The following is a 26,481-nucleotide window of genomic DNA, read 5'->3' as shown; positions in this document are numbered from 1 at the left end:
TTAGGTTAGCTGGTGACTCTAAATTGACCGTAGGTGTGAATGTGAATGGTTGTCTGTGTCTATGTGTCGCCCTGTGATGACCTGGCGACTTGTCCAGGGTGTACCCTGCCTTTTGCCCGTAGTCAGCTGGGATAGGCTCCAGCTTGCCTGTGACCCTGTAGAACAGGATAAAGTGGCTAGAGATAATGCATGAATGAGTTTATAAATGTAATTGGTGATTTCTCCCCCCCCATCCCTGGGAGTGGATTTATGCCTTTTCCCCTGAACGATACAGTGGCCTACGAGCCACTTGTAGTTTCAAGATTTTCATATTTGCACACAGTTGTTTGTGTAGATGCTCGTGGTACCTTCAGTAATTTGGAAATTGCTCATAAGTAGGAACCAAACTTCCTCTGTGAGAAAATGCTATTTCCAAGGATTATATAGAAACAAATAGGATTGCTTTCTCTGAGATGGTGAGCTGCTCCTTCAAACTGGTCCAGAGTAAGGAAGCAGAAATGAGATCTTTTGTAGTGGTGCCTCCTGAACTGGACAGACTTTATGAACATTGCTGCTAGGGGTGGCACGGTACACAAAAGTGACGGTCTGGTACGTACCTCGGTCCAGACCCCACGGGTATGGTACATTTTCGGTACGGTGCAGGGGGAAAAAAAAACAACCAAAAAGGTTGTACTTAAGGGTATTTATTGTTCAAAAATAGGTAGCTGAAATATTCTGAATCAAAATGAAAAATGGAACAATGAAGGCAAAGCAAAGGAGTGGCCTGTGAAGTTGATGGTCTGTCCTCCTGTGTGGACAGAGACAGATCATTCTGCAATGTGAAAAGGGGGAAAACAATAAATTGAGCATTATGATGTAATAGTAGATTAGTCACTTAAGAAATAACATTTTATATATTATTATTATTATTATTTTCTTAAATGCATACCTTTCTTAAATGCATGTAACAAATATTTGAAGCCTTCCTCTTCCACAGTGGAGTATGGGCGCATTGCGGATGCAATAAAAATCCCAATTGCGTCGGTAATTTTTTTCACTCTAGTAGAGTTTGTGTCTAGTGGTTGGTGAAACACGGTGGGGAGAAGTGACTGGACACTTTTTTTTTTTCGGGCTTGTTCCAGTTATGGGAATGCCTGGGTGATGTCGTCGGATGTGCTTTAGCATGTTCGAAGTGTTCCCATTCGCATAACCAACCACTGTCGAACAACGCCGACAGACAGTCTTCGTTTTGTCTACTTCTCGCTCACCTTTATTGTAAGTCACGGGGAACCCGAAATTATCCCACACCGTTGATTTAAACGATGCAGGCGGGTCTTCTAACTCCGGTGTGCTGTCACTCGCCATTCTTGCATTTGTACTTCTCTTCAAACTTGCAGCCGCAAAGAAAAATAAGGAGCCATACCAAGCAGTGGTTGTATTTTGAAGGCGTTTGGGCGGGGTTGGAAAAGCTAGACCAATCAAGAGTTTCCAGGTGCAAATGGTTAATATGCCCTGAATGAATCCTCACACGACACAGCAGTTCCGCGTTTAGTTCTTATAAAAAAAAAAAGAGTACCGTGTATTCTCCGTGACAATACATGTACCGGACCGTGACGGTCCAATACAAGTACAAATACCGTGCCACCCCTAATTGCTGCTGAAGAGCGCTGTGTGTTTCTGAATGGAATGATGAAGATAGTGTTGACGGTGGCAGTAAGCTGTATAATGTCCTGCTCCTTCTGCTGATCACAATATCCTGAACTTTCCCCGTAACTCTCTTTTCCCAGAATGCAGCACCTGCAGGGTGGCACGCCCACCCCCTTTCGCCCTGAGACCTCAATGGCCAAGTCGCTGATGGACATCGGGACACGGCGGATCTTCTCTGAGGAACATGACCTGTTCAGGCAGAACGTCCGGCGCTTCTTTAAGGAAGAAGTAGTTCCTTATCATGCAGAGTGAGTGCAGTGGCTACGTCCTGAACGCCACATTACTATCACATGTTTTATTCAATCACATATCTCTAACGATGGTAACTTCCTGTTTGGTAGTTAACCATCACTCATGACTGCGCTGTTTTTTCTCTTAAAATGTTTAAATGTAAATTATGTTAAAAGTGTTTCAAAGACTTTTTTGCTGAGGATCAATTGAAAACAGTTTCCAATTTTACAAAATATAAAATATCCTCCTGCTCAATTCTATAAGATCATGTGATCAGAAGCATAAAGATGAAAAGCTTTTCGCAGTTCTGTCTTTACACGGCTACAGAGACGATACACCGTTATACTGTTACGCTGTAACATACAGGATTTACAGAGTTTAGTCCTGGGTGTGACTTTAAACTGCAACCGGTGGTGAGTCTCAGGTCCAGGAGGACTTGAGTATTGGGGAAAGTGGAGTTACCCCTTAATCACCATTGCTCCCAGGTCCGCTCTGACCCGGAGTGGTAGCACCTGCCTGGGTTCCAGCTATGGTTTAAATAATACATCGCCGATAAGGTGCTGGCAGCAGGGCGCTTTTCGGTGAAATGTGGCAGATGAACCCAACAGTGTCAGTGGTGCACCACCAGATGGCATGTGGAAGAGCCACTCAAATGGCCAACGGATGGCATCACTCAGCAAGTCAGCTGTCACTGTGGGGCAACTTCCATACCCGTCAGGTCTGTGGTACTTTTGTGCACCATTTGGCATCAGGTCTGGAGGTCCAGAGAGACAACACAATGGGGGCATTACATCGTTTGTCTTATCTTACTATGCAAGGCGCTTGATTAGGAGAGGAGAAAAATATGTGAGAGCTCACAAGGCCCGACATTCCAATGGCAGCTCGGCCGGGCTGTTCGTGATGCCACCGCTGTGGACGGCTCTGTCACTCTGGTGCAGGCCTCGTGCCCATCTGTGTTTCTGTGCATGCTACTGAAGCAGTCATCATCACTAGCGATGGACAGCGGATGACAGCGATTTACAGAATTACACTGTTTTGTTGCTGATAAACACTGTGTAAAAATATTAACTATGGAAATTTGTTACAAAGCAACTCGGTAAACGTGCAACAGTGTAAGTGTGTAATGCAAGTCTGCAAAAAAGTCTTTGTTTTTGTTGATCTTTTTCTAACATTACTGTAGAACAGGGGTTCCCAAACTTTTCCATGCCAAGGCCCCCCAAACAGCATTAGCTTCTGGCCGGGGACCCCTTTGCAAACCCACAGACAATGCTACACAATATGTATAGAAACATCAACTTTTAGAATGTTTTCTCTTACTTTTATTCAATAGTCAATAATTGTTATATTTGTTTAGCATAAGAATATTATTAACTAACATGTTTTCAACACAAATATTTTCGCACTGAACAATAAACTGTATAACCTCCTGTAGTACCTGATTCAACTTGTTATCCGTCCTTTTTGCGACCAGTGCCTCGCGATGGAGCATGCAGTGTGTGGCCCCTACATGCGGGGCCTTCTGCTTAATGAGAGCGGTCACTCCACTGATCTTCCCGGTCATTGCCGCGGCTCCGTCCGAACACGCCCCCACACAACGGGTCCAGTCCAATCCGTTAGACTCGATGTAATCGTCCAAAACTTGAAAAATGTCTTTCCCAGTAGTTCTTCTTTCAAGTGCTTTACAAAATAGTATTTCCTCCACAAATCTTTCCTGTGAAATAAATCTGATGTACACAAGCAGTTGGGCCTCGTTGGATAAATCTGTGCTCTCATCCAGCTGAAGTGCGACGTATTCGCTGGCTCTCACCTGCTCCAACAGCTGAGCAGATGCGTCTTGAGCCACGTCACCAATCCGTCAGCTCACGGTGTTATCAGAGAGTGGGACAGCATCGATTTTTTTTTTTTTGGCAGCATCCTCACCAAGCAATTCTCGGACAATGTCTTTGGTGGCTGGTAAAATCAAATCTTCTCCAATTGAGTGAGGTTTTTTAGCACGAGGAATGTGGTACGAGGCTAAAAATGATGCCTTCAGGGCCCGCTCGGGGACAGTAGCTCGCTGGGTGAATGCAGCAGATTGCCTGACCAAATGCTCTTCTTTGCGTCTGAAGAAATCTACTGTTTTTTCGGCATCTGTCGGATGTTTTTGTACCAAGTGACGCTGAAGTTTCGAAGGTTTTAAGCACTCGTTTGACAGGGTCTCCAGACAGAGGACACATTTCGGGCAATCATGGCCATTTTTCTGTATGGCTGTAAAGCCATACTTAATGTATGCTGCCTCATATTTTCGGATTTTAGGTGGCCAGGACTTCTTAATTTTTTTCGCAGCAGTGTCCTCCACAGCAGGGCTGTTGGTTTGTTCCGTCGGTCTCTTTTTCAAAAACTTGTCCATTTTATGCAAGCAATACGCTAGCTTGAGGAGCAAAGCAGCTTGATAAATGGCGCAAACCGCAACGTCACAGGCAATCGGAGAGATGAGCATGGCAAACAACGTTTCGATATGATGTATTATTATTAATAATTATATTTTATAATAATGATTAAAAAACTAATTACAATATATTTAATAATAATTATTTTTAAAAAGTATATTTTTTTTCGCAGTTTTTTTTTATCGTCCCTCCAACTTTCTGAGGCCCCCCTAGCGCCCCCTGGCGGCCCCTGCCCCCACTTTGAAAACCACTGCTGTAGAACATTGTTGATCTTTTGTCCTGTGAAACTGTAAAAATGTAACAATTTCGGAATGTAATGTTGTAACGGTGTAACATTTGTATCTATGTAACAGTGGCCCCTTTTCCGCAGTCTGTTCAAGGCAGAAATCTTGCGCCTTTATTTCACGTTGCATTCTGTATAAAGCATCCGAATGTGGAACGGCAGGTCTGTGCTGTTCCTCCTCTGAGCCAGAACGATTGCTAGTAACAGAGCTGGAATCGACGCCTAATGGTTAGTGAAGCAGCTTTGGGACCAAAAGGTTGCTGGTTCAATTCCCTCGATCAGCAGGAATTGCTGAATTGGCCTTGATCAAGGCACCGAACCCCTAGCTGCTCCCCAGGCTGCTCTGGGTGTGTTCTCTTATCCAGAGCAACATAGCCTCTGCTAAATGCCTGCAATGTAAAAGGAACAGCTGGCACAGCGGGACAGGGGTTGTGACGTTGTACCTCTTTCCAAAATCAGCGCAAATTCAAGTCTCCATCTACGGTGTCTAAGGTCCGCACCCCTTTCTGACTTAAACTGCTTCACTTTATTCTCCAACATTATTCTGATCAAACATGTTGCTTGCACGAGTCTTGCTGGGGGAAGTCATGGCCCTCATGGTTAGAGAAGCAGCTTTGGGACCAAAAGGTCACTGGTTCGATTCCTTGGAACAGCAGGAATGTCTAAAGTGCCCTTGAGCAAGGCACCGAACCCCCAACTGCTCCCCAGGCTACTCTGGGTATTTTGCATGTCATTTTGGATAAGAGTGTCTGCTAAATACCTGTAATGTAATGAGTCTCTCCACTCCTCTGTCTCTCTCTGTTTGTGAGTGTAATTTTCTGTAACAGACTTTTCCCCCCTGAAAAGCCAGTATGTTTGAAGTATTCATATTTCCGATGTGTAGCTGCGTCCCCCTAGACGCCGTCCCGCCTCTGGTTGCTGAACGCCAGCTCACGGTGTAAAAACACACACTGCCTCGGCTTCATGCTGGATTTATTTTTCAGCGTAAATCACTAAAGCTGGAAAATTGAGGTGTTTCTTTACACCAAGATTCCAGAATATCTGTGTGAAAATAGCGAGAGGAACAGCGGAACAGTGTAGCGATGTGACCCAGGTTTGCTAAAAGCTGTTGATCTTCATGTTTTGGATCCAAGAATGCCGTTGGGAAGTTGGATGAGATGACTGGTACCAAATTTGTGTAAAACAACAATTAAAGCGCTTAAATATCAGGGTATTTTTAACCAAAGTGATTCACACAGCCTCAAAAATCTAAACCTAACCCTGTGAGGAATGCAATCAATCAATCAATCAATCAATCAATCAATCAATCAATCAATCAATCAATCAATCAATCAATCAATCAATCAATCATATACAAGGGTTTGATGTTTAAAAATTGATTAACTTGTTTTTATTTTAATTGGTTGTGTGTGTGTGTTTACAGGTGGGAGAAGGCGGGCGAGGTCAGTAGGGAGGTGTGGGAGAAGGCGGGCCAGCAGGGGTTGCTGGGTGTTTACACTCCTGCTGAACATGGTGGCATCGGAGGAGACCTGCTCTCTGCTGCCATCATGTGGGAGGAGCAGTAAGTAACACTGGGTTACTGTCTCACTTACTATACCTGTTTCTGTCTGTCTGTCTGTCTGTCTGTCTGTCTCTCTCTCTCTCTCTCTGGGTATCTCAGTGGATCATTTTGGTTGGTGTGTGTGTGTGTGTGTGTGTAGGATGTACTCGAACTGTTCTGGTCCTGGTTTCTCTCTGCATTCGGAGATTGTGATGCCGTACATCAGTCATTATGGCTCTCAGGCTCAGATCGAGCACTTCCTGCCTCAGATGGCTGCTGGGAAATGCATTGGTGCCATCGCCATGAGCGAGCCAGGGGCAGGCAGGTGAGGCCACGCCCACTAATGATGGCACACAATCGTATACATATTCATATTAGATATTTCACTAGCATACAAGTGACATCTGTTGGTGAAAGAGGGGAACTGCAGCAAGTAGTGTGTGTGTGTGTGTGTGTGTGTGTGTGTGTGTGTGTGTGTGTACACACAGTGATATTCAGGGAGTGAAGACATATGCTCGGCAAGATGGCACTGACTGGATCCTCAATGGAAATAAGGTTTAAACAGATGCTGAAATATTCTTCTGCTACATTAACAAATAAAGTTTGGATTTATTTATTTATATTAAATGTGTTGTACCCTTTCTGTCTGTCTGTTTGTATGTCTGTCTGTCTGTCTGTCTGTCTGTGTCATCCCTCCCCCCCAGGTGTTTATCACTAACGGGTGGATGAGTGATCTGGTTATTGTTGTTGCTGTAACAAATCGTGAAATGAAATCAGCAGCTCATGGTCTCAGTCTGTTTCTGGTGGAGAGCGGCACCAAGGGCTTCAGCAAGGGACGTAAACTAGAGAAAATCGGCCTCAAAGCACAGGTGTTTACACACACACACACACTATATGTCACATCATACTGGTTTTGATGATTAGCATACAACACCAATTCCAAAAAAGTTGGGACGCTGTATAAACTGTAAAAAACAGAATGTGATCATTTGCAAATCACAGAAACCCTATAGGGGCGGCACGGTGGTGTAGTGGTTAGCGCTGTCGCCTCACAGCAAGAAGGTCCGGGTTCGAGCCCCGTGGCCGGCGAGGGCCTTTCTGTGCGGAGTTTGCATGTTCTCCCCGTGTCCGCGTGGGTTTCCTCCGGGTGCTCCGGTTTCCCCCACAGTCCAAAGACATGCAGGTTAGGTTAACTGGTGACTCTAAATTGAGCGTAGGTGTGAATGTGAGTGTGAATGGTTGTCTGTGTCTATGTGTCAGCCCTGTGATGACCTGGCGACTTGTCCAGGGTGTACCCCGCCTTTCGCCCGTAGTCAGCTGGGATAGGCTCCAGCTTGCCTGCGACCCTGTAGAACAGGATAAAGCGGCTACAGATAATGAGATGAGACGAGACATTTCTGTAGCTGTCACTGCTGATCTAATCTCAAATCTCTTTTCCTTTTCTGAGTCACTGTATAAACAGCAGGGGGCGCCATTAGATAAACGCCATTCTGATCTGAATTCATACTCTGACCTTTAACCTTGGTCATTTTATCCCATACATCAATCTAATCTAGAAATTAGGGCTCTCTATATTCCAGTCTAGACGTGCTCCCTTTGTTTGTTTGTTTTATTAGGATCCCCATTAGCTGCAGCAAAACTGCAGCTATTCTTCCTGGGGTCCGACACATAGTATACAATACATTACAACAGAAAATTAAAAACAGACCAGTAAAGGTACCATAATAGAAAAATAAAAATGAAATGAAACTAAAAATTATACCACAAAATTATACTTTTAATTACTGGTAATACATTCAATACAATGCATATCCAGACATTCTACAGCTAGCATCAAAGTGTTTTGTATTTATTACTTATAATGAGATGATGAGATGAGAAACCCTATATTTCATTGAAAATATTACAAAGACAATATATCAGATGTTGAAACCGAGAAATATTATTGTTTTTTGGAAAATATATGCTCATTTTGAATTTAATGTCAGCAACACGTTTCAGAAAAGTTGGGACGGGGCGTGTTTACCACCGTGTTTCATCACCTCAACTTTTAACAACACTGTAAATATTTGGGAACTGAGGAGACCAGTTGCTGTAGTTTTGAAAGAGAAATGTTGTCCCGTTCTTGCCTGATATACAATTTCAGTTGCTCAACAGTTCGGGGTTTCACATCTTTATCGTATTTTGCGCTTCATAATGCGCCAAATGTTTTAAATGGGAGGCAGGTCTGGACTGCAGGCAGGCCAGTTTAGCACCCGGACTCTTTTATTACGGAGCCATGCAGTTTTAATATGTGCAGAAAGTGGGTTTGGCATTGTCTTGGTGAAAGAAGGAAGGCCTTCCCTGAAAAAGATTTTGTCTGGATGGCAGCATGTTGCTCTGAAACGTGTTTATATCATTCAGCATTAATGACGCCTTCCCAGATGTGCAAGCTCCCCATGTCATGTGCACTAACGCCCCCTCATACCATCACAGATGAACTGTGCACTGATAACACGCCGGATGGTCCCTCTCCTCTTTAGCCTGGAGGACGTGGTGTCCATGATTTCTAAAAAGAATTTCTACTTTTGATTCGTCAGACCTCGGGACAGTTTTCCACTTTGCCTCAGTCTATCGTAAAAGAGCTCGGGCCCAGAGAAGGTGGTGGTGTTTCTGGATATTGTTTATATCTGGTTTTAACTTGCATTTGTGGCTGCAGTAATGAAGTGTTTTCACAGACGATGGTTTTCTGAAGTGTTCCTGAGCCCATACAGTGATTTCCACTACAGACACGTGTCTGCTTTTAATGCAGTGTCTCCTGAGGGCCTGAAGATCACAGGCATCCAGTGTCAGTTTTCAGCCTTGTCTCTTGCATACAGAGATTTCTCCAGATTCTCTGAATTTTTTAATGATATTATGGACCAGAGATGATGTGATCCCCAAATTCTTTGCAGTTTTACATTGAGGAGCGTTATTCTTAAATTGTTGCGCTGTTTGCCCACGCAGTCTTTTACAGAGCGGTGACCCCCTCCCCAACTTTACTTCTGCTCCTCGGACCTGCCTGATCCATCCTGGTGCCCTATGTCTGGTTGGAGTCTCATCGCATCGCTCCTGTGGAGGACAGCCCCATGAGGACAGTTGAAAGTCACACCTGGAAGACGCTCTGGACTCTTACAGTAATGCTTTTATGGCTGAGGACTACAGTTGACTTGCTAACTTTAGGGCTGCAGTTGTCATGAACAGTTTTGCACTCAAGTTTCCATCAATGAAGAGTTTATAACTTCAACAACACAGACTTCCTGTTAAAACTGTTAATGTTGTAGTCAGGCTGTCTGTTGTTGCCCAAATGAGGATGGGTTCCCTTCTGAGTCTGATTCCTCTCGAGGTTTCTTCCTCATGTCGTCTGAGGGAGTTTTTCCTTGCCACCGTCGCCACAGGCTTCATCATTGGGGATAGATTAGGGATAAAATTAACTCATGTTTAAAGTCATTCAAATTCTGTAAAGCTGCTTTGCGACAATGTTTACTGTTAAAAGCGCGAAACAAATAAACTGGACTTGACTTGACTTCTGAGAGATTCCGTCTCTGTGGGATACTCTTTTTATACACAATCATTTTACTGACTTGTTGCCAATTAAACTAATTAGGTTTTTTTTTAGCATTACACAACTTTTTCAGTCTTGTTGCCCCGTCCCACCTTTTCTGAAATGTGTTGCTGACATCAAATTCAAAATGAGCATATATTTTTCAAAAAACAACAAAATTTCTCAGTTTCAACATTTGATATGTTGTCTTTGTACTATTTTCACTATTTTAAATGAAATATAGTTTCCATGATTTGCATACATGTCAACCCCTATGGATTTCCCGTATTCCCTACGGATTTTGGCATTTTAAAAATGGTACGGGCGTAGTGGTATTCAACTACGGATTTTTCTACATTTTCACCTTAAAATTATTTTGATTTATTACCATCAAAAAAATCGTCATGAAATACGAAAATGCACGGGAGCCGCCATTTTCTACATTTAGAATTACTCAACCGGTACTTCCGCTAGTACCAACAAGCCATTCCGAATGTCTGAGCATGCGCAATTGTGATTTTCCTGCACACCGAGCGGGAAATAACAGCACATGTAGCGTAACAATAGACAGGTCAAGATGTCGGCACCACCGAAGAAAAAACTCAAAACATCTAAAACTGGAGGTCGCTTTCTTCCTGAATGGACAGAAACATTCAGTGGAATAATTATCGCTTCCAAAATGGGTGCTGAGTATGTCAACTGCACAATTTGTTGTAGAGACGTGAAAGTGTTTGCCTCTGGAATTTACGACGTGAGGGAACACATGAAATCTCAAATGCATGTGAAGAATGCAAACCAGAAAAAGAGACAGCCGTCAATTAATTTCTTCACGCAAAAGCAATCAGGAACATTGCTGAACAATGTGCCAAGCGAACCCCAAATTACTGGATTATGTGAGAAGAGACACTAAAGTTTGTTGAACTGATATAGGGTTAAAGGAACAGTCCACCGTATTTCCATAATGAAATATGCTCTTATCTGAATTGAGACGAGCTGCTCCATACCTCTCCGAGCTTTGCGCGACCTCCCAGTCAGTCAGACGCGCTGTCACTCCTGTTAGCAATGTAGCTAGGCTCAGCATGGCCAATGGTATTTTTTGGGGCTGTAGTTAGATGCGACCAAACTCTTCTGCGTTTTTCCTGTTTACATACAGTAGGTTTATATAACCAGTGACATGAAACAAGTTCAGTTACACAAATTGAAACGTGGCGATTTTCTATGCTATGGAAAGTGCGCACTATAATTACAGGCGTACTAACACCTTCTGCGCGCTTCGGCAGCGCATTGATACGGAGCTCAGATATCAATGCGCTGCCGAAGCGCGCAGAAGGTGTTAGTACGCCTGTCATTATAGTGCGCACTTTCCATAGCATAGAAAATCGCTACGTTTCAATTTGTGTAACTGAACTTTGTTTCATATCGCTGGTCATATAAACCTATGTAAACAGGAAAAACGCGGAAGAGTTTGGTCGCATCTAACTACAGCCCCAAAAAATACCATTGGCCATGCTGAGCCTAGCTACATTGCTAACAGGAGTGACAGCGCGTCTGACTGCATCTGACTGACTGGGAGGTCGCGCAAAGCTCGGAGAGGTACGGAGCAGCTCGTCTCAATTCAGATAAGAGCATATTTCATTATGGAAGTACGGTGGACTGTTCCTTTAAGAAAACACTGACTGTTGTTTAATTGAGTGTGAACAGTACATATGGATGTACAGAAATAAACCAGTGCATATATTAGGTAAGATCTGATACATTTTTATTATGCATGAAATATTACTATGGATTTGGTCTGGAAATTATGGATTTCTTTACCAGGCAGTGCAGGTGAGAGCCGTGAGGGGTTGACATGTATGGATTTGCAGATTATCACATGATTTTCTTTACAGTTTACACACTGTCCCAACCAGGGTTCCCGCGGGTCCTTAAAAAGTCTTAAATACAGCTTTTGGTTTTCAAGGCCTAAAAACGTCTTAAATTGTTTGGAATGACTGGAATTTTCGAAAGGGAGGCATTAAATTTAATATTGGACCGAACGAGTGAAATGTCTCCATCCGGTTCGGGGTATTTATTTAACCGTAATTTTAAAAGTGACCAGCGGACCTTTTGGGGGCAGCATTGGGTCTGTGCGTTCTGTGCATTCCGTAGATCAAGAACTAACGTTAGGAGGCTACTGGAGGCGGTGTGGTGGGTGTGAAGAGAGAGAGATAGAAAGTGTTGATAATTATGGGAAGATGTCTGTTTAATGACAAGTGGTTGGGGGATGACAAATACCCCCAAAATAAGGAGAAGAATCGTTTGCGATAAAAAGCGCTGGATTGCACAAATGTGTTTAAAGATGGTACTGCAGCGCTGGGGACACGCCCACTGGGAAACTGGCTTTTCACGGACACGAGGCGGGCATGTGTTAGAGGTCAAGTGCTCCGGAGTGAAACGCAGGGGGGTTCGCGCATGCGCACAAGAGTCAGGTGGAAAATGGGACTTATAGGACATAATACTCATCTCATCTCATTATCTGTAGCCGCTTTATCCTGTTCTACAGGGTCGCAGGCAAGCTGGAGCCTATCCCAGCTGACTACGGGCGAAAGGCGGGGTACACCCTGGACAAGTCGCCAGGTCATCACAGGGCTGACACATAGACACAGACAACCATTCACACTCACATTCACACCTACGGTCAATTTAGAGTCACCAGTTAACCTAACCTGCATGTCTTTGGACTGTGGGGGAAACCGGAGCACCCGGAGGAAACCCACGCGGACACGGGGAGAACATGCAAACTCCGCACAGAAAGGCCCTCGCCGGCCACGGGGCTCAAACCCAGGACCTTCTTGCTGTGAGGCGACAGCGCTAACCACTACACCACCGTGCCGCCCATTACTACTTATAAATTAGTGATTAATAAGTACTAGGGATTAATAAATGTTATTAAAAATTATTACAAATAATTATTAAAAAGTAGTAATTGGTAGAATACAAACAAATACTCATGGATTATAGATAATTTTTTAAAATAATGAACATTGATATAAAATAACTACTACTACTAATAATAATAATAATAAACAATAATACTACTAGTAATACTTGTTAATGTTATTATTATTATCAGTTCAGTTGTTATCAATGTTCACTATTAAAAACAAATTATCTATAATCCATGAATAATTGTTTGTATCACTGCTACTACTACTACTACTAATAATAATAATAACTACTTTTTTAATAATAATTTTAACTAATCTTATAACTCAATTTTATAGCATTTTAATAATCACTACTTATTATTTATTAGTATAATTTAGTTGATGATAATTACTACTTATTATTAAATTGCATTTTGATAATCACTGCTTATTAATTAAGTAGTAATTAATAATACTGAATTATAATAATTGCTACTCTATTCATTAATTAATATAGCTAATAAGTAGTGATTATTAAAATGTTATAAAATTGAGTTAATTTTTTTTTATTATTAAAAAAGTAGTTATTATTATTATTAGTAGTAATACAAACAGTTATTCTTGGATTATAGATAATAATTAATGATTATTTTTGAATAATGAACATTGCTATAACGATTGCACTGATGATAATTAGTTTGCAGTTATTACGGCACATTGATTAATATTGATAATGGTTATGAAAGGTGACAGTAGTTTTTCTGTGTTTAATGTAACGCTCTGATGATTGTATGGCTGCAGAAACAGGTTTACGCTGTTCCCTGCTATAATGCAGAAGATACTCGAGAACTTCCTCAGCCAGCTGTGTACTGTACCACACTCACACTGATTTTGCTGTCGGACACAAAATCACACATCAAAGATAATCTTTGGGGATTGAAACAATGCCGGCTAAGGTTGTTCAGCTGGTTCTACTTGCCGTTTATTGTTTTTGAAATGATTCATGGTGTTTTCTCCAGTAAACCCCAGTCTTCTCCTTGCTGCTACAGTAGTTCTGCAGCCCAGAACACACGACTTTGCTTCAGCTGTTTGCTGTCTAACAGTTGCCATTGATGCACCCTGTTGTTCACCAATTGTGTGCATTCTTCTTAAAGTTAGTAAAAAAAAACTATTGCAGAAAAGAGTTTTAAGTTGTCGTATTTATCATTTTCTTTGCCATGGTACAGCCTTAATTTTTCCATTTAGAGGTCTTGAAAATGTCTTAAAAGTCTTTAAATTTGTGCTTGAAAAATGTGCAGATACCCTGCCAACTTTTTTGGAAATGGGGTTGTATTTTCAGTATTTAATCTTTATGTGGAGCTGCAGCTGGATTTTAAGTGTGTGTGTGTGTGTGTGTGTGTGTGTGTGTGTGTACAGGACACAGCAGAGTTGTTCTTTGAGGATGTTCGCCTCCCAGCTGATGCTGTACTGGGAGAAGTGAATAAAGGTTTTTACTATCTCATGAATGAACTGCCTCAGGTACGAGCAGCTCCACACTGGAGGAGATTTTACCCTCTTCTATCACTTCATCTTTCGTTCTGCCTCCTTCTTTCCTTTTGTCTTTTTTTTATATTTTTCATTCGATGTCTTTCTTCCCAAATGAGGTTTATCATCACACTGTTGCATGAGTTAAATTTATAATGTAAAGCTATGCAAGTGTGGCAGCGGGGGCGTGGCCGAGCGTCAGGGAAGCTGAGTGGTCGTGTCACTACACCTGTTGTCAATTAACGTGTGTTTGTGTGTGAGAATGAGAAGGGGAGGGCGGTGCCGAGGGCTTGCTGGTAGCCTGTGTGTGTGTGTGTGTGTGTGTGTGTGTGTGTGTGTGTGTGTGTGTGTGTGTGTGTGTGTGTGAGTCGTTCTATAATTAGGGGTACATTTCATGTAAAGCAAAATCTCAGTATTCTTTTTCAATAAATAACCTATGTTTCCATGGTATATACCCTCAAGTTCCTAAACAAATTAATTGCCAAGCTTAATCTTAAATAACTTTTAAAATATTTTAATGAAAATGAACATTTGATTGTTTATTTTGTCAACCGTGTTATGGACAAATGTTATGTCATCTTAAACATATATAAAAACACTACACATTTGAAAACACATTTGTTTGAAAGTGCTTAAGTCCATTAACAAGATGTTTTTAATTAATCTGTACAACTGTTATGGAAAATATGAATTTTGAGCTTCATAAATAGGATTTTATGGTTCACTGTGATGCAGAATGACACTTTTTTCAACATAAATCCTTGTTACGTCGAATTTAGAGTTGTTCTCCCTCCTTATACAAGACTTCCCTATCCAGAGATAATCCCCAATCTTTTATTTTACAGTTCATCAAACACATAAGAGATTTATAGCACAAAAAACACTTGCAACACAGTTGACAGGCAATGTAAAACAATTGACGGGAGTAACACAGTTGACAGGGCAGAAGAACAAGAGGACACTTTTTAGGATAAAAAGAGCTTTTTATTGTTTTAAATTTAACTACAAATAAGCTGATGAATTCAGGTGAACTGTTAAAACAACATTTAGACACAATTTCAGAGAAACGTAGCTTATTTAACAAATTGAACATATTAAATCATTCTGTTTGTTTGTCTGTCAATATGAAGATTAAGTGACAAAAACATCCTCCTCCTCAACTGTGTCATAGCTGATGGGTAACACAGTTGACGGTAACACAGTTGACATTTCGGCCATTTTTAGAGTGTCGTGCTAACTGCAGACCTCAGAGCTTTCACTACAAGACCTTAATCAATTCATATTTTTATTATCTTTAGCTGTATACTTTGTAAATACAATTTCTAAATCAGGTTTATATGAATATGTTGACAACACAGTTGACAGACAATTAACCCTCTCTAGGACTATACAACAGTATTGATGAAAATATTGAAGAGGTGAACTCAAAACTTACCACACGGTCTTCAAATTTCCCACCAAAGAGGATATGACATCACATGATGTTGGTCACATGACTTAGGACCAAACCATTTGCCGATTTATGGGGGGGGTTCAGTGGGTAACACAGCTGACATAAGTTTCTCGGACGCACACAAAATTCTTCATTTAATTTATAATATAAAGCATTTTAGGCTTTTAAACACTTTTGTCATATTATAATAATTACCATGAATAAATATTTGTAAAAATTTTAAACAAAAACCTTTTTTTAAAATGTAAATATGAAGACCAAACCTGACATTTGGAAAATCGGACAGCATAAAAACACCAAATTCCAGTATTATATATGCATTTTTGCAGAGTAAAATGATGTAATTTGTTGACTTTTTGTATTATATAAAAGAGAAATGTGTGCTAATGTACAGTACAAAAGATCAGTGGCTGAAGTTAATAGTTAGTGAAATTGACAAATACAGCACATGGACTTGAGATGTACCCCTAATTATAGAATGACTCGTGTGTGTGTGTGTGTGTGTGTGTGTGTGTGTGTGTGTGTGAGAGAGAGTTTGAATTGTGTGCTGAAAAGCAGCAATAAAGAAAATAATTAAGACGCAAACAACCGCCTGCTGTGCTTCTGTGCTCCACCCACATCAGGGTCTTTCTAAAGTAAGGTCCATAAACAGTAGTGAATTTAGACTTGCGCTCTCTCTCTCTCTCTCTCTCTCTCTCTCAGGAGCGGCTGATAATAGCGGTCATGGCTCTGGCCAGCTGTGAGTTTATGTTTGAGGAGACTCGGAATTACGTGATTCAGAGGAAGGCCTTTGGAAAAACCATCTCTAACCTCCAGGTGGGACTTTAATAAATAAAAACACAGTTTAGACTTTAAAGATTCCTTGTGTTTTTCAACTCCTTTCATTTTAAACAAAATGATTTTTAGCTCATCCCGCTGTAGGCCAGGCTGGATGAGCTTATGTGATCACGCGTCGTCTGCAGTCATCCGTCCACAATTTACAAAACTCGCTGTTCCTCCTACAGGAGTGATCAGGTTTCGATCAAACTTGCATCCAGTGTTCCCAGGTGGGTGTGCATAAAAGTGGTCAAGACGGTGGCGCCACCTGTCATATTTACGATTTTATAGGCGTCTGAAATTTTTGGGTGACTCTCTGCTCTTCGTAAACTGCTGGGACGTTGTAGTAACTCACGGGAGGCTTCTTGCTGAACATTAAGGAGTTTTATTATGTTTCTAATGAACACAGTGTGCAGCTTGGTCACCTCATTTCTCACAGTATGCAACCCAAACTGTTTCTTCCTCTACTGTCTGTTTAACCCAACTGGTAACAACTAAAGGTCACCATACCACCTAGTGGACCTGCGGACTAACATGCGTTACTGTCAAATATCACCGTTACAGCAGACGTTTTCACTGAAACTCACCCAGAAGACTCTAAAGACATATTCCAACAAGAGTTGTTCACCAGGTGGCGCCACCTGCCACGGATGAGGCTCCACAGGGGTCCTATGCAATTTCACAAATATCGCTACTCCTCCTACAGGAGTGATCGGATTTCAAACTCGCACACAACAATAATGGCCGGTATGAGCTCCAGCTTCAGTGAGGCTATTTTTTTCAAGGATATGTTACTACTCGGCATTTTTCAACTTTGGAATTTTCCCCCTCACTCCAAACTCTCTAGGTATTTTAGTTGTTTCTTGGACTTAAAAAAGTAAACTCCATAAGTATTTGGACAGTGACAGACTTTTTCTGTTTATACTGTTCAAACCTTGTTAAAATGATCGCTTTTTCTGATGTAAAAAAAATGAGACCATGATAAATAATTTCAAAACTTTGCCCACCTTTAATGTGATCTATAACCTGTACAATTGAAAAACAAACAAATCTGTTAGGGGAAAAAAAAACATATAACAAGCTGGTTGCATAAGTGTGCACGCCCTTAAACTAATACTTTGTTGAAGCAGCTTTTGATTTAATTACAGCATTCAGTCTTTTTGGGTCGGAGTCTATCAGCCTGCCACATCTGGACTTGGCAATATTTGCCCACTCTTCCTTGCAAAAGTGCTCCAAATCTGTCAGATTGCGAGGGCGTCTCTTGTGCATAGCCCTCTTCAGGTCACCCCACAGATTTTCAGTTGGATTTAGGTCTGGGCTCTGGCTGGGCCGTTCCAAAACTTTAATTTTGTTCTGGTGAAGCCATTCTTTTGTTGATTTCGATGTATGCTTGGAGTCATTGTCATGCTGAAGGATGAAATTCCTCTTCATCTTCAGCTTTCTAGCAGACACCTGAAGGTTTTGGGCCAAAACTGACTGGTATTTAGAACTGTTGATAATTCCCTCCACCTTGACTAAAGCCCCTGTTCCAGCTGAAGAAAAACAACCCCAAAACCTGATGCTGCCACCACCATGCTTCACCATGGGTATGGGGTTCTTTTGGTGATGCGCAGTGTTGTTTTTGCGCCAAACATACCTTTTGGAATTGTGGCCAAAAAGTTCAACCTTGGTTTCATCAGACCATAACACATTTTCCCACATGCTTTTGGGAGAGTTGATGTTGTTTTTTTTTTTTTTTTTTGCAAAATTTAGCCGGGCCTGGATGTTTCTCTCTGTAAGAAAAGGCTTCTGTCTTGTGACCCTACCTCATAGTCCAGACATATGGAGAATATGGGAGATTGTTGTCACATGTAGTACACAACCAGTACTTGCCAGAAATTCCTGCAGCTCCTTCAGTCAGTGCGTTTACATGCACATCCAAATCGAGCTGCTGTCGGTAATCGAGCTAAGGGTCCCAGCAGGGGTGCCAGAGAAATCCAATCCTACATGCACACAAGGAAATCGAGCTATTGAGTGAGGTGCATTGTGCACCCGAGCCACAGGTGGCGCTACACGCCCCATCGTGTTGGTACACTTCTGGTTGTCGTCATGAAGAAGAGCTATTCAAGAGTATAAACAAAGTTATCCGTGTTCACAAGAAGAGTGTTTGTAGTTTGTATGTATGAACAGAAGTGTTCCTAATAAAGTGGGCAGCTAAGGTGAAGTGTCATGCCGACCGAGGCTGTTTTTTTTTTTTTTCCGACCGAGGCTGTTGTGTTTCCCGCTTGTGGTCTCGTCACTTCCGGAAGGGGCAGTGCTGAAGTAAGCAGCTCGACTCCGTAGCTCGATAGGGTTTACATGCACTAAGTAGCTCGGCTACAATCGCATAATCTAGGTCGCATAGCTCGATTACGAGAAATCCAGTTCGGTTCGATTTCAGCCGAGCTAAGGTGTTTCCATGGCATTTAGAACTTCGATTTCAGTCGAGCTACGGCAGAAATTCGATTTTCTCTATGTGCATGTAAACGCACTGAGTGTTGCTGTAGGCCTCTCGGCAGCCTCCCTGACCAGTTTTCATCTTGTCTTTTCATCAATTTTGGAGGGACGTCCAATTCTCAGTAATGTCACTTTTGTCCCATATTTTCTCAGAAACACTTTTCAGAAGTCATCAAGAAGTGGAGAAAATATCAGAAACACTTTTCTTCTGAAAAGTGTTTCTGATATTTTCTCCACTTCTTGATGACGGTCTTCACTGTGCTCCATGGCATATCTAATGCCGTGGAAATGTTTTTGTCCCCTTCTCCTGACCGATACCTTTCAGCAATGAGATCCCTTTGATGCTTTGTAAGCTCTCTGTGAACCCTGGCTTTTGCTGGAGGAGGCGACTGAGTAAATGTCTGAACTTTATTTGGAGTTTAACGTGATGTCATTGGCAGATTCCCCTTCTTGTGTACCACGTCACGTGTGACATGGCACAGATTATCAGCAATGGCGGACAGAACGCGATTGTCAGCTTCGGAAAAGAAGCGAAGGAAAATAGCGAGTGATGCCCAAAGGAGACGGTCGATGGTGAATATCAGCACAGCAATCGACAAGTGGAAATCGTGTTCTATCCGCCATTGCTGATAAACTGTGCCACGTCACATGTGACGTGGTACACAAGAAGGGGAACCTGCCGATGACATCACGTTTCACTACCGCGCGGAAATTAAAAGGGTAGGTGACTTTGGTCGCAAAATTAATATACTTGTCGTTGTCAAAAAATTATGTTTGATATATCATTTTGAAGCGAAAAGATTTCTCTGTCTAGTCATGTTGTCATAAAATATATTGTATTTTATGCCAAAGAATACATCCAATGGTGGAATGGCACTTTAAGGGTGTGTACACTTATGCAACCAGCTTATTGTACGTTTTTTATTTTTCCCCCTGAACAGATTTGTTTTTCAGTTGAATTGTACAGGTTGTAGGTCACGTTAAAGGTGGGAAAAGTTTTGAAATTATTGATTTTGGTCTAATTTTTTTTTTACATCTGAAAAACCAATCATTTTAATGGGGTGTGTACACTTTTTATATCCATTGTGTGTGTGTGTGTGTGTGTGTGTGTGTCATATAGGGCTGAACGATCTATCGTTTTTGACCGAAAATCGCGATCTCAGACAACACGATTTTGGGATCGTCAAAGCCGCGGTTTTTCTCAGTGCTCCTAAACTGACCCATGTTTTGTTTCGTCAATAAATTGTCCTCATTTTTTACACTACAGACAAAAAAAATTACGTTCAGGAAAGCCTTGTGGCACTCATTGTGAAAGAGTTTTGTGAATATCTCCTTCCGTTGTCATGTAAATCCCCGTTGTTTGGAGGGAGCGCTGTGAGGAAAAAGTGCGCTTTCTCTGTCTCTGAGCGCGCGGGTGGGGGAGGGTCTGCTCTCTCTCTCACACACAGGAGGGAGGGGCCTGCAATAGCGACTGCTACAGCCACTGCATCACTCTTATTTCCCACAGGGGAATTGTTGGCTCTAGTTATAATTTATAATGCTCATGTACATTCTTTTACAAAAGTGCAATATTTTGATGCTGCTGAGCCATTGATCAACCTTTTTTTATGTCTGATATGTTGTAGATGGGAAAAGTAAAAGAAGCAAAAGTTTACTTAAGCAAGATGGCTCTCTTTTTATTTTTATTTTAAGTTATTATAACTTGTTCCTCAGGCACTCAATGTTAATAAACAGGCCTACATTTGAAATCTGTTGACCTCAGTTTTCATTCTTGCATTAGCTTTATGGAATTCATTGTATTAATTAATTTGCACTGAAACTCGGTTTAAAGAAAAAAAATCGTGGTTGAAATCGAAATCGCAATATCTGCCAGAAAAATCGCAATTCAATTTTTTCTTAAAATCGTTCAGCCCTAGTGTCATATATAAAATATATTGCCAAAAGTATTTGCTCACCCATCCAAATTATCGGAATCAGGTGTTCCAATCACTTCCATGGCCACAGGTGTATAAAATCAAGCCCCTAGGCATGCAGACTGTTTTTACAGTTTGGAGCTGGCCCCTTCCTCTTCCAACATGACTGTGCACCAGTGCACAAAGCAAGGTCCATAAAGACATGGATGACAGAGTCTGGTGTGGATGAACTTGGCTGGCCTGCACAGAGTCCTGACCTCAACCCGACAGAACACCTTTGGGATGAATTAGAGCGGATATATATAATGTGTGTGTGTGTATATATAATGTGTGTGTATATATAATGTGTGTGTATATATAATGTGTGTGTGTGTGTGTGTGTGTGTGTGTGTGTGTGTGTCTCTGGGCAGACAGTTCAGCACAGATTAGCTGAGTTGAAGACGGAGATCTGTGTAGGTCGAGCGTTCGTTGATAGTTGCCTCCAGCTGCACAGTGAGGGGAAACTGGACTCTGGCACTGCCTCCATTGCCAAATACTGGTCAGTCTCTCTCTCTCTCTCGCTCCAGTTTATTCACTCTGTATTTAGATCCATATGAGTGATTTTGTAAAGTACTCAAACTGTTTGGCCACATAAAACGAATGGATTGTGGCGTCAGCAAGATCTGTTTAGAAGTCATGATTAATGGAAAGAGAAACGGGGGTCGGCAACCTAAGAGATGGAGAGATAACATCACAGCATGGACAGGTGTTGATATAAATTCCCTGATCGCTCTTGCCAAAGATTGAGATCTATGGAAGCAACATCTCATGTTAGTGCGTGTTCTGCCGCAGGCGGAGATAGCGGTTAATGATAAATGATGAGTGATTTTGATGACGCTATAAGAGTCAGGGTTAATCTGAGAGGGCGTGGCATGTCAGTCTCCTGTTTAAACATCTTTGTGCTTGTAAAAACAGTATCCACTTTAAATTTAATCTTGTGTCTCGCTCTCGCTGTGTCTCTCTCTCTGCAGGGCGTCAGAGTTACAGAATAAAGTGGCCACTCAGTGTTTGCAGCTGCATGGTGGGTGGGGCTACATGTGGGAGTATCCAATTGCCAAGTGAGTGACACACAGCAGCCAAGCAGAGGAAAGATCTAGCATTTAATTTCAACCATTATTCCGTTTCAAGCTTTAGAAATCAATGCTCTAGATTCCCTGCTTGTAATGTTTGGTCACACCCGTAACTCCACCCTGTACGGGTGAAAGAAATTTCATTTTTGTCCGATATAATTGCTGGAGTTCTTAACATTGACATATTTTTCACTTTTACATTTCTGTAGCGGCGGCACGGTGGTGTAGTGGTTAGCGCTGTCGCCTCACAGCAAGAAGGTCCGGGTTCGAGCCCCGTAGCCAGCGAGGGCCTTTCTGTGCGGAGTTTGCATGTTCTCCCCGTGTCCGCGTGGGTTTCCTCCGGGTGCTCCGGTTTCCCCCACAGTCCAAAGACATGCAGGTTAGGTTAACTGGTGACTCTAAATTGAGCGTAGGTGTGAATGTGAGTGTGAATGGTTGTCTGTGTCTATGTGTCAGCCCTGTGATGACCTGGCGACTTGTCCAGGGTGTACCCCGCCTTTCGCCCGTAGTCAGCTGGGATAGGCTCCAGCTTGCCTGCGACCCTGTAGAACAGGATAAAGCGGCTAGAGATAATGAGATGAGATGAGTCACTGTATAAACAGCAGGGGGCGCCATTAGATAAACGCTGTTCTGATCTGAATTCATGCTCTGACCTTTAACCTTGGTCATTTTATCCCATACATCAATCTAATCTAGAAATCAGGGCTCTCTATATTCCAGTCTAGATGTGCTCCCTTTGTTTGTTTGTTTGTTTGTTTGTTTTATTAGGATCCCCATTAGCTGCAGCAAAACTGCAGCTATTCTTCCTGGGGTCCGACACATAGTATACAATACATTACAACAGAAAATTAAAAACAGACCAATAAAGGTACCATAATAGAAAAATAAAAATGAAATGAAACTAACAAAATAATACCACAAAATTATACTTTTAATTACTGATAATACATTCAGTACAATGCATATCCAGACATTCTACAACTAGCATCAAACTATTTTCTATTTATTACTTACTAGTTATTATTCCTTGCTGTATGATTTTATTCTATATTTTTAGCGTTCTATATTTCTTTAATAATTCAGTTAATAATTCAAATAGTTTTATATGTATCCATTTAAGAGATGTTTCTTCACTAACAATTTGAAATCTTTTTTCCTAATAGTTTGCCCAAAGTGTTTGGGGAGTAAATTCCATGGCTCTGTACATCACTGTTCTTTTACTGTAGTTTGTTTTTATTTTTGGCAGTGAAAAGTTTCCTCTTGCCGCATGTCTCGTAGTCTCATCTCATTATCTGTAGCCGCTTTATCCTGTTCTACAGGGTCGCAGGCAAGCTGGAGCCTATCCCAGCTGACTACGGGCGAAAGGCGGGGTACACCCTGGACAAGTCGCCAGGTCATCACAGGGCTGACACATAGACACAGACAACCATTCACACTCACATTCACACCTACGGTCAATTTAGAGTCACCAGTTAACCTAACCTGCATGTCTTTGGACTGTGGGGGAAACCGGAGCACCCGGAGGAAACCCACGCGGACACGGGGAGAACATGCAAACTCCACACAGAAAGGCCCTCGCCGGCCCCGGGGCTCGAACCCGGACCTTCTTGCTGTGAGGCAGCAGCGCTAACCACTACACCACCGTGCCGCTCCCGTAGTTATAATTGTCTGAACTATAATATAGTTTCCTGTGTAGAACTTGCGGGATTTTGGATGTGGATACATTTCTTACAAATATTAATAATGAATAAAATAGTCTGTCTCGCACCATTAACCAGCTGAGATTTTTATGCATTTTAAATACATTTGTTCTGAAATCACAGCCAAGGACAATGGATGCTGCTCTGTTTTGCACTTTTTGAAGTTTATTAACCATGTCTGCTGTGGCGTTTGACCAGACCACTGTGCAATAGTCAAGATTTGACAAAATTAAAGCTTCTGTTACCCGTTTAGTTGATTTTGGAGACATGCCTTGCGTCTTCTAATAACAGAAATGCCGCTTCCTATTTTATTAACAATTTTATATATGTGTTTTTTCCAAGAAAGTTTGTCATCTATAACTACTCCCAGCAGCGTGGTCTCCTGCACTTGGTTGATACACACCTCTTTAATTTCCAGATTTAACTGAGGGTTTCTACTAATTTTGTGGTGTGAACTAATTACCATACAGCTGGTTCTGGATCCATTCAAAGCAAGTTTGAATGTGTATCATCCTCTAATCTCAATCTAATTCCAGATGATGTTCAGGAGGTTTGCGTTGGTTTCTGGTGTGGGGTTTTGTTTTGTTTTTTCTCACATGCTCTCATCCTCAGAGCCTTCGTGGACGCTCGTGTGCAGCCCATCTATGGTGGAACCAACGAGATCATGAAGGAGCTGATTGCTCGCACCATCGTCGGACACAAATAGACGGGAGGGGCGCTGAGCCGAGCTGAGGGATCCGACTGAGAAGCTGGTTTGAGAGTGTTTAGTGGTTTGTGTGTTCCTGAGAAGTGCCATGATGTACATGTAGCTAAGAAATGCTGATCATGTAGCAATACATTTTCTTCAAGTTCATGTGATACAACGGTGATTTATTTCAATCAACCAGGAAAATAATTAAGTTTAACTTTTAAATAAATAATTTAACCTTTATTCTTTTTTACGTTGTTGTGCTGTCATTTGTGTTCAATGTTTTAAAACAGCAGTAATATTTAAAGCACTAGAGATGTGAAATGTTCCGACTCGCTCAGCTCCACTTCACTCTCCGTCATCACTGAAGCAGCAAAAATGGATTCAGGAATTTTAAAAAATGCTGATGCGGTGACACATGACCTCACAACTGCCTTTAAAAAATATAATACTGACTGTTCAGTCTTTCAGCTGTGATAAAGTTTAGAATTTCAGGATCTGGTGTCTAAAGGTGATGATGCACAGGGCAACTGCGCTTCGACACTTTCCCAGGGAGATTGGGCAACATCACTTCTGTCTGAATGATTTTGACTGTTTTTGGGCAACTTTTTATGATTAAGATCATCCAGTCAGCGTGCTGCAGCGAATCACATGACCACCCGAGAGCTTCTGGAATTTTCAACAAAGACAGCGGCGACTCCAGCAGTGGAGCGAAGAAAAAAAAGAGAGAACTTGTATCCTTTTATGCCCAAAGTGGTGAATTTAGCTCATCAAATGTTTAGAAACCCAACAGACATCTCCAGTTGTTTTTTCTCGTCCCCCACCAGTGTGTCTGATTAAGATCCTCTGATGTCTGAACAGCGCTGAAGTCTGTAGTTGTGTCTGAGGTCTGAACACCGATGTGTGTCATTTCATTATGAAATCATGACTGTACTCTTAACTCTGAATCCACCTCCAAACCTTTCATAAAGTGCCCTAAAGGCCTCTGCATGCTCTTGCGACAAGGCTTTCGCAGATAGCTTTTCGCAGACAGTTGTAATTTATTGTTGAGCGGGGAGTAATAGGCGTGCGCGATGTTATTCACCGCCACAACGCAAGGGGGCGCGAAGTCGCTAGGAGTAGTTGGTGGGTGTGGTTAGTGGAGTGTTTATCCTCCGGTTACTTATAATGACTAGAACTTTTTTTTTTATAATGACTAGAACTGGAGTCGTATAGATGTACGTACTTCCTCAATCAACCGCTCTTCGTGCTGCTCCATCTTCGCTCGTGTTTTTAAAAATGCCGGTCGTGAAAACAAAACAAACCAGGAAAGTAGGGAAGCGGAAGTGCGTGTACAGCGGATGTAGAGTGGACCAATCAGAGCCCTCTTGTCTGCGACGCTGTCTGCGAGGCTTCTGCAGTGGTCACAATTTTTGGGAAGTGTGCGCAGAGCGTCTGCGAAGGTGGGGGGGCTACGCAGACACTATCTGCGACACCGTCTGCGAGGACTGGGTTGTCAGCATAAATTGGCCTTAAAATTACTCGTTGTGTGCAGTTTTAAAAATTGTTTGAACATAAAGAAAAATACTTTTTCGATAGAATAAGTAAAACTCTTCTGCTGTAATTTGTGATCGAATGTGTGCTGATTATTTTGTATGTAAATGACATTAAAATGTTATTTTAATGAAATATTTTTCATTAAAATAACACGTGGCTCACCTCACTGTGTGGATCTGTAATCTCTCTCTCTCTCTCTCTCTCTCTCTCTCTCCTAACTGTAGCACTATTTTACATTAAAGTGAAAAATGTTTTTTGGCTTTATATTTAGTTACAATGTTTTCAGCCGAGACTTAAACGCTGAGCCTGTGTCTGATTCCCGAACACTACTTGGAAGGCTGTTCCATAACTGTGGGGCTTTGTAAGAAAAGGCTCCGCCCCCTGACTTGTCCAGGGTGAACCCTGCCTTTCGCCCGTAGTCAGCTGGGATAGGCTCCTGTAGAACAGGATAAAGCGGCTACAGATAATGAGATGAAAGTAATACATTTCAGAGCTGCAGGAAATGTGGAAGTGAAACATGACGCTCGCGCATTCCGCCACCAGAGGGCAGCACGAGCACACCGTGAGAACCTCAAAAGTAAACAAGTAAACACAATAATAAAATTATACAAAGCTAAAATAAATTGTAAT

General features: G+C 41.9%; 1 protein-coding gene across 1 annotated transcript; it reads left to right on the top strand.

Annotated features, from left to right (window-relative positions):
* The first annotated feature begins 1,768 nt into the window (after positions 1-1,768).
* LOC132887600 (long-chain specific acyl-CoA dehydrogenase, mitochondrial-like) lies at positions 1,769-24,480 on the top strand. The gene is made up of 10 exons (XM_060923069.1): positions 1,769-1,934; positions 6,053-6,190; positions 6,330-6,494; positions 6,658-6,724; positions 6,874-7,038; positions 14,054-14,155; positions 16,317-16,430; positions 21,229-21,356; positions 21,829-21,915; positions 24,240-24,480. The coding sequence occupies exons 1-10, from the start codon at positions 1,819-1,821 to the stop codon at positions 24,331-24,333; spliced, it is 1,176 nt and encodes a 391-aa protein (XP_060779052.1). The 5' UTR covers positions 1,769-1,818; the 3' UTR covers positions 24,334-24,480.
* Positions 24,481-26,481: the final 2,001 nt, after the last annotated feature.

This window comes from Neoarius graeffei, chromosome 6 (genome assembly GCF_027579695.1).
Source record: "Neoarius graeffei isolate fNeoGra1 chromosome 6, fNeoGra1.pri, whole genome shotgun sequence".
Taxonomy (NCBI): domain Eukaryota; kingdom Metazoa; phylum Chordata; class Actinopteri; order Siluriformes; family Ariidae; genus Neoarius; species Neoarius graeffei.
Note: the sequence above shows the minus strand (reverse complement) of the source record. Positions and strands in the feature narration are given on the sequence as shown.

Coding starts and splice junctions, on each gene's coding strand:
- LOC132887600 (XM_060923069.1), top strand. CDS start 1,819: ATGGCCAAGTCGCTGATGGACATCGGGACACGGCGGATCTTCTCTGAG. Junction 1,935..6,052: donor GTAGTTCCTTATCATGCAGA/GTGAGTGCAGTG, acceptor GTGTGTTTACAG/GTGGGAGAAGGCGGGCGAGG. Junction 21,916..24,239: donor TGGGAGTATCCAATTGCCAA/GTGAGTGACACA, acceptor TCTCATCCTCAG/AGCCTTCGTGGACGCTCGTG.